This window comes from Telmatherina bonti (genome assembly GCF_933228915.1).
Source record: "Telmatherina bonti genome assembly, chromosome: 21".
In the NCBI taxonomy this organism is placed as follows: Eukaryota; Metazoa; Chordata; class Actinopteri; order Atheriniformes; family Telmatherinidae; genus Telmatherina; species Telmatherina bonti.
Genome location: NC_136630.1, coordinates 10,217,535 through 10,234,393, shown reverse-complemented (window position 1 = coordinate 10,234,393; position 16,859 = coordinate 10,217,535). Strand labels below are relative to the sequence as shown.

The 16,859-nt window shown below is 39.5% G+C and overlaps 1 protein-coding gene across 1 annotated transcript in view; it reads left to right on the top strand.

Moving 5' to 3' along the window:
- LOC306771960 (glutamate receptor ionotropic, NMDA 2C-like) overlaps positions 1 to 11,186 on the top strand; it is a gene marked incomplete at both ends in the record, with an annotated part of 64,010 nt that extends 52,824 nt beyond the window's left edge. Inside the window, 3 exons of the mRNA XM_079261327.1 lie at positions 1,210 to 1,397; positions 8,294 to 8,526; positions 9,648 to 11,186. Coding sequence (XP_079117453.1) covers positions 1,210 to 1,397; positions 8,294 to 8,526; positions 9,648 to 11,186 — 1,960 coding nt within the window. The remainder of the gene's footprint in view (positions 1 to 1,209; positions 1,398 to 8,293; positions 8,527 to 9,647) is intronic.
- Positions 11,187 to 16,859: the final 5,673 nt, after the last annotated feature.

Sequence of the window (16,859 nt, the reverse complement as noted above, 5' to 3'; positions counted from 1 at the left end):
ACAGATTTGCTTACATTTTATCTGTAAAGCACAATTTTAGTTGTATTTACCTGATCGTCATGCTAATAAAGACATGACACAGGAATGATTATAATAATTTGGGTGATGCTGCAGAGATTTGATGCTCTTTGTGCCACACATCTATTTTTGAATCAGGGCAGTGTGATGGGTGTATTTTTAGAGATAAAGTCATATTCAGTGCAGCTTAATTTGTATAAAAAAGTGCTGTCAAACATTTCATCCTTGCAAAGATCTAGCTTAGATTGCTAGTACTTAAAGGAGCGTTCATAACTCCAAACTATGTCCAAGTATTGCATCCTTTTTTAATTGATTTCCTTGTGTCAGTGCAGAAAGGAAATAATCCGAAACCTGAAAATGGCATGTAAAACTTTCATTTTAGCCACATCATCCAGCAGGTTGGGCTAGTTCCGCACAGAGATATGTTTGGAACAATTTCATTAAAACACAATTGACAATTTTCATGATTGTCACGTGATGACGTGAACTACTAATGTTCCCACTGCAACAGTGGGACCCACAGTGGTGACCACTAAGCAGCTTATATGTTAAACCACAGGGCATTTATCACATAACTGCATCCATTTAGAAACTGCCTTTCATTTGTTTTTCTCTAAATCAGTCAAGCTGCAGAGATTTTACACTTGTCTGTGTTTTATACTCAAATATAATACACTTTGGACCCGGATTGGGAATGGTTATTCCTCCTTTAATCAGTGATTGTACAAACAAAATGCTTTGGCACAAACATTTAAGGTCTAGAAATGACAGAAGGCACATTATGAAATTAGCATCAGCATATATCTCAAAGCAAAGCAGCGATTAAGAATGACCTCACGGTGCCCCCAGCTGTAGACATCTGTTCTATGCAAGCATTGATCTTGTAGCACATCTCTCTCTAAATTCTCTTCAGTCAAAGTTACATTTGGCTTTGCCACCTTCGAACAACCATTTCTAAAGAGCTGACTAGGATCAGTGTGATGGATTGCTGGTCTCAAGCAAGCTTCAAGTGAGCTGCTTGTCCCAGATATTAAATGAAAGCAGAGGCAGCCTGGAAGGTAGAAAAGTCTGAAAACTACTTTGCTTTGAAGGTTGTAAGGAGCAATTTAACACATGTAAGATTTAAATACAGTAACTCACACAAACACGATGATCTTTAAGGACTAATAGTAACAATCTACTTGTGTACAGGAAGCTTGATGCCTTCATTTATGATGCTGCGGTTTTGAACTACATGGCTGGAAAGGATGAGGGCTGCAAACTGGTGACCATTGGCAGCGGGAAAGTGTTTGCCACCACAGGATATGGCATTGCTCTGGAGAAGGACTCCCGTTGGAAACGGCCTATAGACTTGGCATTGCTGCAGTTCCTTGGAGATGGTAAGCACAGATCTGAGTAATTAAAGTGGAACTATTATGTGCATTTCAGGCTCATTTATTTTTATTTCTGAGACCAGAAAGGCTGGGATTGATCGAGTTATTGTCACAAATCGCTTTATTTACTTCAGACCGACCCTCTCCGTAGGCTGTCAGATCAGCCTGTGGGCAAAACGAGTGGATCGAGACTCTTCCGCATTAAGCCCCGCCTCCCGCCACTGCACTACATCGAGAGCGCGCACCGCACCTGCTTTCACCGTTAACATCTCATAAACAGAAGGATTTGGCTAATATGAACTCAATAAAAAAACAAAATACAATGTCAACACATAGCATACAGCCCTACATGTTGGAACCTGAATCAGACCCTGAAAGCGAAGTGGAAAACAGCAACCCACAGCAACGAATGCAGCAGGATGTCTCTCTTTGGTAAACTCACCAGCCATCGTTGGAAATAACTTTATCCAACGTTTTCCACCCGCCTGATGTATTTGTACATGCCCTTGTTAACCAGTAGAAGGTAACCAATCACCGAACCTTATCTCCCGGGACGTCACAAGGATTTTGAAGTAGAAAAAACTCTCTAAAACGACGCGTTTTTCGTCACCATGGAAACCGAACGGAGATGGTGCTGGAACTCAAACTCAAACTCAAACATGCGTTTAGGTGATAAAAAGCGGTGCCATTCGCATGTCTGATGAGGATTCAACACTGTAACACTGTAGAAAGCTCAGAAAACTCCAAATACCATAATAGGACCCCTTTAAAGTTGCAGTGATGTTTTGTGAAGATCTCCAGTGGTGATGACAGTTTGGTTTATCTTGAGGGAAGCATAAAGAAGCCACATTAAGTCATTAGTGTTACAGAGACCAAGTTAAAAGTTCATTGGGTTGACAGAATAGGGCAAATGCAGTACAACTTGCTGTTGAATTAATGAAATATGTCTGATCATGACTTTACGTGCACTCAGGTGGTTCGCTCTTTAACACTCTGGGGACTCCGGCATCGTCGGCGATGCCAGGGACCATGTTGTGTTTAATCGAGCATAGCTTTCGAACCATAAAAGATAGAAACTTACTTTTTCCCCCTCTCAATCAGGAGTCTCCGGGCTTTCAGACAGTAGTTCTGGCATCACTGTAGCCCATTCATAGGTGATACAGTGTTGTGTCAAAATAGGTGTTCCAATCAGAGCCTTTGTCTGTGGCGCATGACACGTGTTTGTCCAATCAGAGCTGATGATGCATCAGGAAACGCCTCCAAACAGTGTCAATCACTATGCATCGGTGTCATTAGCAGTCGGATAGCTGCCGTTTGTATTTACAAGGCCGATAAATTATGATAACAGCTTTTACGCACGCATACCATGCGTAATTGTTCAAACAAACATTTGCATTACTCAAGTAGTTTATTTCAACATAAACGACACGACGGCATCATAACAGATGTATAATTTGGTAACAGATACAGTGTGTGCAGCTGACAGTGATTTCGGAAAGCTGCGGCGCTTCAGTCCCTTTCAGTACCTTTAGTTATGCTTCGAAATTATAATAAAAATTTCGAGCAAAGAGCCTCATTTACATAGCAGTTTATGAAATTTCAATTCAAAATAAAAAAAACAAAACAAGGTACAGGTCATTATGGGGCATTGAAAGGTGGTGTTTATTACCATTTAAACTAGAAAGAGTCAGGCGAGGTTTATTTCTCTAAAATACCCTTGGTCCCCAGAGCGTCAAATGCAATGGTGTCAAAATTTCACATTTGCTTCAGGTGTAAAAGTATAGTAACTTAGCTTTTGTAATCACGCTTTACATATGTCATTGAACACACTCACTCCAAACACACATGTTAAGCTTTGCCTGAGCTTCCTTCTGCCCCTCTGCTACAGTGTATGTACACCAAGGAACTGGCGTCAGTCCAGATGAATATGCGCTCAGTCAGCAGGAAGGTGGGCTTACAGGGAAGAGTTAATATCCTGGAGAACAACGGGGAGCGTTAGGGATATGATCACCTCCTCCACATACATACAGACTTGCCATGATGTCTGCTGGTGTGGAGTTAATATCCTCTTTCCTCAGAGCTTTAAGAGTGCCCACAAACACTCCATAACTATTTATTTGATCATAAGTCAGCCCTCAGAGTGTTTGGAGAACATACAGAAGCTGAAAGATAAAACAGACTATGCTCTCTGGGAAATGTTGAGGAGTTCAGCTAAAGTTGGTGCCACCTGTTTATGGATCTGATGGAGTAACTTATTTGGAAATGATAGTTAATGGAGATGTGATTATTTGTTCTGAACAGAAATGGTGCTATATACATGCTTATCTTTAAAAACAAAAACAGCAAAACAGACACATTTTAAGAAGAAACAGAGATTAGTGATATGATTTTGTTGTTTTGGCTCAAAATGTTAAAAACTTTCAGAAAAGCTCACTAGAAATCTATAATTCTAGGTAAAAGGGTCTACAAAATCCTTAAAGGGCCTAAAATAAGGTCTCCATTTCAGTTTGGGAACCTATATTCTGTCGATCTGTTACATTTTAAGATTAGTTGTACATTTGACATTTAAGACAGACATTAAGTAAAATGTTGTCACACATAATTATGTTTCTAATGGCTGCAGATTCAAATACAAATATTCCAGATATCTTCTTTTATTCTCAAACCAGTTTATAACATCACTGTTTGGTGGATCTTTGGTTTGTCTGTTAGATTAGATTATGATTTTCTGTTTAATTTTAGTCATTTAAGTCTGGGAAAAAAACAGATGCATCAAACTATCGACCAATAAGTGTGCTGCCGATAGTATCCAAAGTAACTGAGAAATGGGTTAACAAGCCCTTAATAAAACATCTCAATCTGGGTGACACTCCATTGCACCCCATGCAATTCAGTTTTTATGCCCATCATTCAACTGAAACGGCCATGTGTATGTTTCTAGAGACAGTTAAAAGCATGCTGGATAGCAATGCACTGTGTTCCTGGATCTAAAAAAAAAGCCTTTGACTCCGTAAACCATCAGGTCCTGCTGTCCAGATTAACTCGATTTAATTTTTCAGAACACACTATGCACTGGTTTGCCTCTTATTTGTCTGAGAGGAAACAATATGTAACTTTTGATGGTGTCAAGTCAACTAGCCTAGAATGCCGCATTGGGGTCCAACAGGGATCAGTCCTTGGGCCGATCTTATTTTCTCTGTTTATTAATGTTTTGCCTAGTCAATACCAGAATGTACATACCATAATGTATGCTGATGATGTCGTAATCCTCAGGGCGGCAAAAACAAGCTCCGAGGCTTCTAATTCTCCCACATGTGCCTTGACTTGCATTCAAGAATGGCTAACTAAATCTTGCCTCCTGCTGAACTCCAAAAAAACGGTTTGTATGATGTTGAGTAAGCGCAATCTAGAAATAACAAATTCAAACGTGTTACTAAATGGTGAGGAACTCAGTCTAGTGAATGAATTTAGATACCTCGGAGTCACCCTTGACCCCTGTTTATCATTTAAAAAACACGTGAAAACTCTTTAAATCCACCACGTTTCATCTTCAAAATTTTAAGCAAATAAGAAATAACCTGACTGATACTGCAGCTCAGATGTTTTTATCCTCAGTGATCCTCTCACGTTTGGAGTACTGTCTGACAAGTTGGTCCTTTACTGGGGCAACAACACTTAAGACAGCCGAGTCACTATTGGATAAAAAATGTTAACACATCACACATGTAATATTTTACACCTGGTTGATTTTAAACAAGCATGTTTAGTGTACAAAACATTACACGACCTGGCCTCTCTGCCACTGACGAAATTTATTAAACGCTCTAATACTCAACCTGCAGCCAGGGTAACGAGAGCTGCAGCGAGAGGAGACTGCGTAGTTCCTTATAGGAAAACCACTTTCGGCCAGACAGTCTTGTCTGTCACAGGTGGGAAGCTATGGAACAGCCTACCACACATAAGCAGAGAGTGCCCCACATATATGTCTTTTAAAATGGAGCTAAAAGACTGGTTGTTATCTAACCAGTCCTGTAAACATTTTAAAATTACTAGTTGAATTACAATTAACATATCTAATCAATCATAGGCTAGAACCCATAGCAACGACATAATATTTGTAGTAATTATTAGTATAGCTTCTTAGACACAATAGCCAGGGCAATACATAAATAAAGATCACCAACTGTAATTATTAGTAATATAGCTTCTATTACATAGAGAATACTGGTGATTATAAACTCACTTACTTGCATACTTCGACTAATACTATTTTAGTTCACTAGTATGTAACAGAAAATTATTATAACTTATTCACCTGTATACTTCGACTATTACTATTACAGCCCGTTTGTATGAAATAGACAATAAGCTGAACGCATTCTCGGCCAGCAGAAACTCAGGATACGTGCATTTTGTATTTCACCCTGAAACACTGCTATTTTGAATGATATTTATATTGACTACACTCTGTTATGGCTGTACTTAGGCACGTCTGTTGGGTGTATTAACTAATGTAATGAATGTAATGACTTATAATAATGATTGTTTAATAATGGAATAATAAGCTTTTACAATGTTTTATGTTGTAATTTTAGGGAACATCTGTTAGGGGACAACAGATCGAAATTAGCCTATGGCTATAATCTGGCTTGTTTACGTCTGCTAACTGTACATGACGTTCATTAACTGGCATTGTCCCTTTTAAATAAAAATAAATTGAAATTAAGTTGAATTGAGTATTTTCATGGTTGTTTCTGGTTATATGTTGTATTTAACACAAATGCAACTGTTTCCCATTTCTAAGACAGTGCAGAAGCCAGACAAACATTTGCAAATATGCAAAGAAGGAATTCAAGGAGGTCTATTTGGTTTGAACAGTGAAACGCTCTTGACCGGCAAAGTCAAATCTGAGCACATGCATTACTGATGAGGAGCAGATTAATCGCTAGGGCTGGATTACAAATCAAGGAAACTGCCAGCTGATGATCTGGAGGCATAAGTTCCCTTTGTCAGTTGTTTAATGGCAATAGGTCTGCTCAGGGGTTAAGCTGGATTTATACTTGCATGGGTACGGTAAGGCGGTGGCATGGACGCTGCATGGTTAAATGAGCTCTCGCACTCAAGTATAGTAATGCTGTCATGTTGTTTCTCTACTGTGGTTTCTGCACAAAATCAGTGAGAAGCTCTAGAAATCTGGAAACATGTAATCACAAACGGATCAGACACAATTCTGCACGAATTTGCTGCAAACAGGGGTGCACGTCAGGTCCAGAAGAGATGCTCATCAGGCCTCCACAGATTTACTCGGAGACTACAGCAGTGATGTCATAACTGACCTTACGTATGCGCCGTACAAGCATAAATCCATCCAGCTTTATAGCTTGGGCTAGTAATATAAAGCTGGACTTTTTTTCTATCACGTGATACGACTCAAATTGACTCTTGTTTGCTGTAGATGTTATCCCTTCATGGTGGGAAGGCTCATCTGCTCTTCATAGTGATGCAATATGAAACTGAAGCGACGCAGATGCCAGACGAAAATAAAGAGTCAAAGCATTTTTGTGGTGTCAAACAGATTTAGTCTTTATTAAGTGGAGAAAAAGAAAGATAAAAAGCTCCAAGATAAACCAAAGTCTTTGTTTATGCTCTTGGATTTATGCATCTTTACGTGCTGTTCATGCATAAGATAGGAAATCTGTGTCCTATTTTTTGCAAGCAATGCCTGTACTGTGTGCACAGAATTGCAAATGACTTCTTTATGAAGAAAAAACCCCCCCAAAAACTCATGACTGCATGTGAGCTTTTTTAATGACAAGAGGTCTTGTGTTTAAACATCACTGTTTAGTGTTGGTTTATCTGGCTAAGAACCTGAAACCAGTTACTAACCACAGTGAACAAAGAAGAAACAAAACCCCAGCTGAAATAAAAGATGTGTATATATATATATATATATATATATATATATATATATATATATATATATATATATATATATATATACATATATATATATATATATATATATACATACATACACACACACACACATATATATACACACACGTATATATGTGTGTGTGTGTGTATATAAAAATGTTTTATATCTTGTAAAAGGTAATTTTGTGGTTCGTCAGAACAATATTTTTAATAAAGGTGTTCGTCTCTGATTATTGTCATGATGGAGGAGATAATTTCTGACTTGTCAAATCTATGTCAAGTAAGAATGGTGCCCTCCCCCTTACCCCCCCCCATTAATTTGTTTAACTATTTACTTTGTCTTTAGTTTGGTTCCCTTTTTTATTATTTATTTATTTGTTGCTCTTATGTAATTTGTAAAATAATATATCTATTGACATATAAATGCCTATGTGAGCATCAAGATTTTCTTTGATATACTGTATATCTCTTTCATCTTACATTTTGCACTTTGTCTTGTCTCCATCTTTGCGGGTGAGTGGGTGGATGGGTGTGGGAGGGTAGAGGGAACTTGACCTTATATGTGCCAATGTACAACTGATCCCCTTGGGATGGAAAGTTCATTCAATATCCTAACCGCTTAATCTGATGAAGGGTTGTGGGGAAGCTGGAGCCTATCCCAGCAGTCTTTTGGGCAAAAGGCAGGGTACACCCAGGTCGCCAGTCCATCACAGGGGATGGAAAGTTATTTTGTATAACACCCAAAATAAATCAAAAAGGTGATCACAAAAATAAAAAAAAAGACCTCAAGACCTGTAATTCGGCAGTGTGACTGTTCTGACAACAAATATCCATCACACATCCAGTCTGGCTGAGACAGTAGGAATTCTTAATTATAATAAATTAAAGTCTTTTTCTTTTTGTTTTCTCAACTCAACTACTGTCATTGCTTCTTCACCCCCTTTTCACCTCCTGACAACCCATAGGAGACACTGAACGCTTGGAGACAGTCTGGTTATCAGGCATCTGCCAGAACGAGAAGAACGAAGTAATGAGCAGCAAGTTGGACATAGACAACATGGCAGGTGTCTTCTACATGCTTCTGGTAGCTATGGGTCTCAGCTTACTGGTCTTTGCCTGGGAACACCTGCTCTACTGGAAGCTGCGACACTCCCTGCACAAGTCTGACAAACTTGACTTCCTGTTGGCCATCAGTAGGGTGAGAGTTGCACATTTTTCAATTCACCGTGAAGTTGTTTCAGTGAAACATTTGAGTTCTTCATTAATTATCACATGCTTTGATAGAAGTGGAGCAAGATAATTGACATTTATTATTAAGTCATTAGAGTGTTTATCCTTCTAACTGGATTACTTGGGTAACAGCTTGGCTGAGAAATTGAACGCCTGGCTGGTTGATCATTTTGTTGCTAAGTGGCTGTTTGGCTTTTTTTCTGTTTGATATGCTGTTTTACATAATTTCTCATCAAATGAGCCACTTTAACGCAAATGGTTGAGTATTGGCATCTAATTACATGGTTTCATTGGAAAATCTTTTTTTAGTTGTAACTAAAATGTACTGTGCTCTTACAAGGAATGAGATAAAAACAGAAAATAAAGCTCTTCTTCTGCAGTTTACTCAGCATTTAACTATGGGTGGAAATTTAGGCTAATTGCAATAACAAATTCAGTTCATTGATGCTATTTGGCAATGGAGTTATGGAGGCAGACAGCGCTGGCTCAAGTTACAGCCAATGAAATGTCTGCAGACTCCAGCTTCTTCTACTGTGTAATTATACCATTGTGCCTGGATCTGGGTTTTATCAGATTAACGGCTAAATGACTATCTGATCATTAATCCTTATGGGGCGGCCCCAAGGACCAAATTAAATTTGTCTCTTTCAGGGTCTCTCGGCCAACTGTAAGCAAGAAGTCATGGGATTTGACTATTTGCCCATGCAGTAGGAGACAGTGTGTTTTCAAAAGGGACATTAGGTTTGTGTGTTGTGCACGTTTATTAGGGCAATCCTCTCAGCTTAAATGGTTTTTATTTGAGTCCCAGGAGAATGCATAATGAATGTGTGGATGACTTGTCTCAGTGATGAAATTAGACATTGATGAAATCAAGTTTTTACTTTTCTGTCACTGGGGGATTTTGCTCGTCAAGGAGGGTTATCACTTTGAGACTGCTTAAAATTGATTGAAATTATTTCAAATGATTTCTGAGCAATTTGTCTCATTCAGACTGCTAGGTTAATTTAAGGTTAATTAAACATGTTTAATTCATTTTACCATCTCTCTGTAATCTTATTGATTTTGTTCCTGTCTTTTCCCATCTACCAGGGTATTTACAGTTGCTTTAAAGGAGTGGAGGATCCTGGACGTTCATCTGGTTTGGCCAAACCTGATCTTACCTCCAGTTATGCCCAAGCAAACATGCTGAAGATGCTTCGCACTGCCAAAGATCTGGTCTCCACAGCTAATGTTGAGAGCTCCCTGGATAATGCCACCAAGACCATAGAGCATTTAAGTCGCCATGGGGGTAGCTTGCCTGTTCGAGTTCCACAGGTTGCTACAGAGGCCGTGCCGGGAGGCTTCGCTTACATTACGGAAAACCATTGTACTCTTCCTCAGCGCTCCCTTACTCCACCTCTAACTGGTGTTACCACTCTGAAACAGCACAGGGGTGTAACCAGACCAACGCCACTACGCTACACACTTCCAACTCGTTCTTCATCATGTCTGTATGACAGACCACTTCCTGTGTCTAGCCTGAGCAGTCCCCACCTTGCAGTGGGAGAGCCGCTGCCTCATCAGCACCCACACCACTACCAAACTACTGGGAGAATCTATATAGATTCCCATTCTCATTCACCTTTCATACCATACACTGATCTCCAACTTCCTGACATATATGCATCTCATCCTGTGTCATCCCAAAACCAGCATGTCCAAATGGGTTTTACTCAACGGAAAAGGAGGTCCAAGAGTTTTCAATGTGAGGATGGCGATATCGAGAGGAGAAAACATGGAGAGCTGATAAAGAGTGACAAAAGCCCAATCAGTCTGAGTGAGCTCAAAGCCAACCACCTCCAAGACAACCACATCTCCTCCCCACCTGTTGAAAACATTTATTCAGGAGAAGGGATTTGTCCTCGGGTAGAGAACTACAGCTCTTGGCCCCCAGAGGAGCTTGTGCTGAGAGGGAGACGCAGGAACCGCCGCCCTTCTTTTCTCAAAGCAACTTGGGGTACAGAGCAAGTTCGTCAGCTTGATGAATCCCAGTCTTCTCTGTCCAGCCAGTCCCCTTCAACCCTACCAGACCTGTTTCCATGCATTCTCACTCCAGCCACATCTGCCAAGGCTTACAACCCTGCCCATATTCGAAACAACCTGTGCCTCCCAAGGAGCCAGGCCTACCTCCACATTAGGGAGGACCAGAGAAAGCCTAATGGGCGTAAAGGCCAAAGGCTGCGATACTCCCAGTCCACCCACCTGCCTACATATGGAGAAGCAGTGCGACATGGAACAGGGATAGGGCGGGGTGTGATGCGAAGGGCCACCAGCTTGCTCAGCCGACAGTACGCACACTACCTGAATTCATACCCTGGGCTTCCGCTCTACCACGGTCCACTGGACCTGCAGCACCACAGCCAGGCTTCCAGCCCAGTGTGCCAACTGTTGGCCTGTGGTGGTGGGCCATGTGGAGGGCAGGGGCCCCTGTTATACCAGGACAGTGTTTATGGGGCTTATGGTGTCTATCAGGGGTCTCAAACTGGATCAGAAGCCCAGACAGGCCATGGAACTGGGGGCCAGCCTATGGGAAGCCCCTGTGTACTTCGGCCGTGGCGACGGGTTTCCAGTCTGGAATCTGAAGTATAACTGGAAACCATAAAAGACCTAATTAATAGGAAACTGTGGAGGTACAGAAGACAATACTTAAACATATCCACTGTGGAAAGAAGTGATTTGGTTGGGTATGATTAAAAAAGGGTATAGTTATGGTTAAAATATCTGTTAAATTTTGAATGTGACTTTGTGTCATAAAGACTATAGTTTTGAGTCTTCAAACTTTACTGGTGCAAAGGACTGATACAGTGCAAGAAGACTGCACTGTCACCAATTTATCCTCAAGAAAGCTGGAATTGTTGGTTTAACTCACTTGCTGCTTTCCCATGAACAGTACTTGTGTTTTCTGCACTTTAATGTGCACTAAGTTTATTACAGTTTGTGGTATTACCGCATGATTATTCATGCTGTGTGTGTTGTTTATGTTACATTGTGCGTGGTTGGGATTCAGTTTTGGGTGTTGTCTAGTACTGTAAATGAACTGTTTACAGCTGGAGGGGAAAAACAAGCAGCCAGTGTAGCAAGGTAATCTGAAGACAACTGCTATCCAGATGTGAAGAGTTTAACTCTGACACAAGGCATTCAACATTTAATCACTTTGCCATCAGACACAGCAGAGGAGGAGTTTACTAGATTGAAAATAATCATTTTCAGACACCCGTTAATAAATTTGCGTGACATTTGTTATATGTGTATGTTTTGGAGTTAAACCCCTCACGTCTTCACTTACAAGTAAGTGAGAGGAAGCATCTGTTTGTGTAAGCAGTCCATATGAACACAATCTGCAAAATGATTGCAAGATTGAGGCAGTATTGACCAGCACTAGGTGTCTTAAACCATGGACTCTTCATCCTCTCCTGGTCTCATTGTGAGGCCACAGTACAGCACAACACAACACACACAGGGCCTCACGTCAGATTAATTCCCTATTCTACGTATTATATCAATATAGATGAATGTGTTATTTGAGGTTGGTTAGTGTCATATTCATGTATTCTACATATGATAGAAATTTATAATCACACTTTTTCTAAAACGCACCTCAGCACATTCTGAGTTTTTCAATTCAAAAACTGTTGCTGAATAATTGGATCATTTGCCATTACTATATTATCTATCTGTTGGCAGATGAAGATTTTTCATCACTCCCCTTTTTCCACTGTTTTATATCTCCCTACCATCCCTCTTTGCCCTATCTTCTCTAACTGTTTAATTATCAAATTTAAATGAGGTAATTGAAAGCTATTCTAGTATCTCTATTACCAGGCTCCTTCACCCTGTAATTAATCACTTAGACCAATTAAAGAGCCTTTTTGGATGAACATATATGTGTGTTTTCTCTTTGTAGAGCCTTTGCTTAATGCAAACATAAGTACTATAAAGAACAAAAAGGCATTTTGTTTTAAGGTTTACATAAATGGTTCTGTTAGCACAGTTTATTTGAATACAAATACTCACAAAATCTGGATGTGCACCAAAAAAGCAGTTTCCCTACAAACTATCTGGTGCAGTTAAATAAATATCAAGCAGTAGGAACCTACAAATGAAACATTTGTCGTTCAACCTTGGTTAGTTCTTTTGCTGTTCATTACAGTTTTGCAAGGTGATGGAAAATGTTTGAACATTGTTTTGTTGTGTGCATTGGAGGAAATCCTGACTCTTTGACTCATGCATTTGGAGAGTTCTTACTGAAATCTTAAATGCTTTGAGCTTATACATAGCATTATTTTCATAGCTGGTAAGCTCTGTATACAAAACATACATCGGGAAGGCTGTCAAGACCCAACAGGACCTCAAAAAGTAAACCAGGGCTGAATCTTTCATATGATGTGGACCAGAAACAGAAAAAAATATGGAAAAACACACTTAAGTGTTAGAACTCTAACATAAAGTTATAGCACAGTTTTGAAGCTACAGGTGAAAAAATTGATATTCCGCTTGCATCTCTAACTTGATGCTAGCTAGCTAGTAGCTTGTGTGCTCAATTTAAACAGTTGAAAGAGCTAGCTATTTGTAATCACTATCACCACAATTAGTTAAAAATAGAAATTATGAGTAATCAGAAGTTTATACAGAAAAAAAACAAACAAACAATTATTAGGGATAGTTCCTTTTGATAGCTTTTGGGATGTTTGAAGGCATCGTGTTGGTGAAGATTAAATGTCTGCAGTGTTGTGGAATGTACAGACAAAGGATTTTTGACTTTGTGCTCATCTTCTGTATTTCAATACATAATCAATGTTGCATACTACTAACTGACCAGCCAGAAAATGGTCTATTTTGGGTTGGGACACCTCCAACAAGAACTACATAAATATGCAGTTACCAATGAGAAATTCATGAGGAGTTGAAGGTTGTTAGAAAAAAATAGAAGTAAAGAAGAGGGGCTGTGTGTTGGGGGGTATTTTAAAGGGAAAGAAAATGATTGAACAGCAAATGAAGAAAATGATCTGGTAGCTGACCAAAGCCTCCATCTCTGATGTTGTCATATGGAGGTCAATCATCTGCAGCAGCGTCCTGGAGGAATATCTGTCTGGCATTTGGGTCGCTTGTGGGCCTCTCACTGAGCAACATACTGCAGAGGAAAAAAGAAAAAAAAAACTTGCCAACTGGCATTGATGTTCTTTCACCTCACATTCACTGTCAAATTCAGCTTCTGCTAAGATTTCTGTAGGTTTTGGTTCATTAAACCAAGTCCTATTGATGGCATGGCGTAAATTTTCAACCAACACCTGTCTGACTTAAATTGACTCAAAGAGAAGTTATTTAAACTCAAGGTCACCTGTTGCCATGGAAACTACTCTCTTTCTGTGCAGCTCTCGTGACAAGATAAGACTCCATTCAGGAGACCAGATGAATAATGTTACAGACTCCAAACACTGACCACTCTGATTTTTCCATTACTCTCTGCTTTGTTACAGGAGCATGTTTTAGACTGGGCCATAATATTGATTTAATCCTCTACTTTGCTACAGATCCCATATTTTCTGAGTTGGAGATAATAACATTTATCCATTAAAAGCATGAAAAGAATTCAGAATCTTTGGTGACTGTGTATTTAAAACATTATTGTTTGTGTAACATTGAGCTTTGCTCTGGGAGAGGTTTATGTTATTCATTATGGACAGAAGGAAAGTATTGCAAAACTGTGCACTCCATTTACACTTTGAAGTTTAATACTTCATCCATTATGTTTTGTAAAATGAATGGATTATTATTTTAACACCAGAGCAAATAATTGGTTAACCACTTAAAAACTGACAACAAGTTTAGCAGCATGTTTTTGCAATTTTCTGGCCTAGTAACTATGAAATCAATTTTCAGTTACGGGTTATAAATAAAAAAGAAAGAAGCAAACCTGATCAAAATGAAATTAAACAGTAAAGACAAAGTTGGGGGAAATTCTGAGAATAATTGACCTGTTTAAAAGCAACATAAAATAGATTTGGTAGTATATCATTGCTTTATACGAGAAGCACTCAGAAAACAAAGACCTGTGCCAAACCAACGAGTCATTTACATTAGAAAAGCAACCGAAACGCCCAACAGGCCAACCATTTATCAACCCCAGACTGGTGCTCTCATGTACACCTGTCTAATATCTTATGTATACATATCTGACATATGATATCTAATGTCTCCATTTCCATCATGAGGATAGATGCCACGTCTTATTTAGAACCCTTGACACTAGAAACACACCCTTAGACACCACAATAAAGCCAAGATAATAGTAATGAACTTATTGAAGAAATACACATTTTTTCCAATGGCAGCATTAATGTTTAGCTGTAATCTGTTTGTGTATTTAACTATCATGATTTCATATTGCATTTTTTTTCATTACCAATAACTGTGGGTGTTATCTGCTGACTTAGCAGCTGTAATGGCAAAATTATACAATGTGCACTGTCTTTAAAAACATACAGAAGTACTGCTCAGACAGGATGTGGAGCCAGTGTAGTTAGGATCTGACTTTAAAGCTCAGCAGATGGGTTAAAACACAAGTGTCTTGTTGTAGTGCATGTGGAGGTTGGAACACAGGTTAATAAGTCCAGACAAATCCAAAGTGGAATCCTAAAGACTCTGCACACACAGTCAGATTAACTTTAGTAGCCAAATCAAACATGGGCTTTGTGGAATTTAGGACTAAAACACAAGGAAAAGGAAGGACTGGGACAATTTGAGGGAAACTCTTGGACTGCCACAACCGCTGCAATAATTTGGCACTGGGGGAGAAGTAAGTGTGACGGTCAAAGGAGATCCAGCTGGAGGGATGTGAATGAAATAAGAGACACAAAATCCATCTGTATGTTGAGAGGGCCTCTGTCGAAGGTCCAGCTTAATGAAGCCGTTCTCCCATGTTGCTTTCAGAGCTACAAGTGTTTTGGACCACTGTTGCCTTCACCATCCACATCTTCAGCTTCCCATTTCAGCCCTTAAGCTTCTTTATTCCTTCTCATTGATGTTACTGTCCTTACTGTCGTCTTGTAGCACTTTTTTAGTTGCGTTCATCAAATTGGATTGAATTGCTCTTTGGAATTTTTTTCTCTTTATCAACAGGAGAGTGACGGGCAGGAATGTAATTAATAACAGGTATCAAAAGGAAACCAAAGTGAGGAAAGTTTAATTGTAAAGCACAACCACAGGATGATTCCAAGTCCTTTACAGAGACATTGATCCATTCATTCATTTTCTATACATCTTAGTCCAATTCATGCTTACAGGGAAGCTGGACAATACCCCAGCAATTAGCAGGCAAGAGACAGGGATCATCCTGGACAGGTTGCCAGTCCATCGCATTGAAACATTAGAAAATAAGAAGCATAATTTAAAATTAAAAACAAGAGAGAAAGGAAAAAGAACGTGGAATGTGGAGTGTGTGCTCTTCCATGTGGGCTGCAGAGGCATCGGAACATCTTATATTTTTAGGCAAAACCTGATGGAATTGTTGGCAAATGACTAAAACTAGATAATGGCAGGAATTATTTTCAACATTTATACAATATACATGTATGTATGTTGAGTGCTTACTCTCATAATGAAATTCAGTAAATTAAGATTCACTCAATCCCTTTTGTCACGCGGCGCCTGAAAGCTTGTACAGATTGCAGAGCATGTGTGTCCGTCTATCATCAGGACTGATGAAGGACCCGTCTTGCCGAGTGATGAGAGATGTGAGTCATGCATATGGAAGTATCAGTGGAGCACCTGCGGGACAGGCAGCCTACGTCACCTACAGACCAAATAACACCGCTATTCTCACATCAAAAACAACGTCCATGTTCAAAAAATCTTTCCCCTGAGAGCGAAGCGAATAAAGAAATGAAGAACAATTATGTTCCTTTAAATTTGGGGGTGTTTAATATTCATCACAGGAACACTCAGGAATTTAAATGGACCACACTTGAAGCTGAAATATGATTTATTTTTTCAGTCACGCACCCACTGAGACACATAACTTTCTAATTTCCTTGCAGAGACACTCTCTTTCATCCATTGCAGTTTCTTGCTTTTGAAATCTCTAAATAAGATTGCTGCCAAAAAGTATCAACTAAATTTAGTAGCATGGTCAGTTTTCCAATATGCAGATTAAGTGCAAGTGGCAACCCAGACAACGTCTGGAGTCACCAGCGGGCAGGAGTCCGGTCTCCTCACACCTTCAGCCTGCGATTAAATTGCTTCACATAATGCAGCAACAGCTCC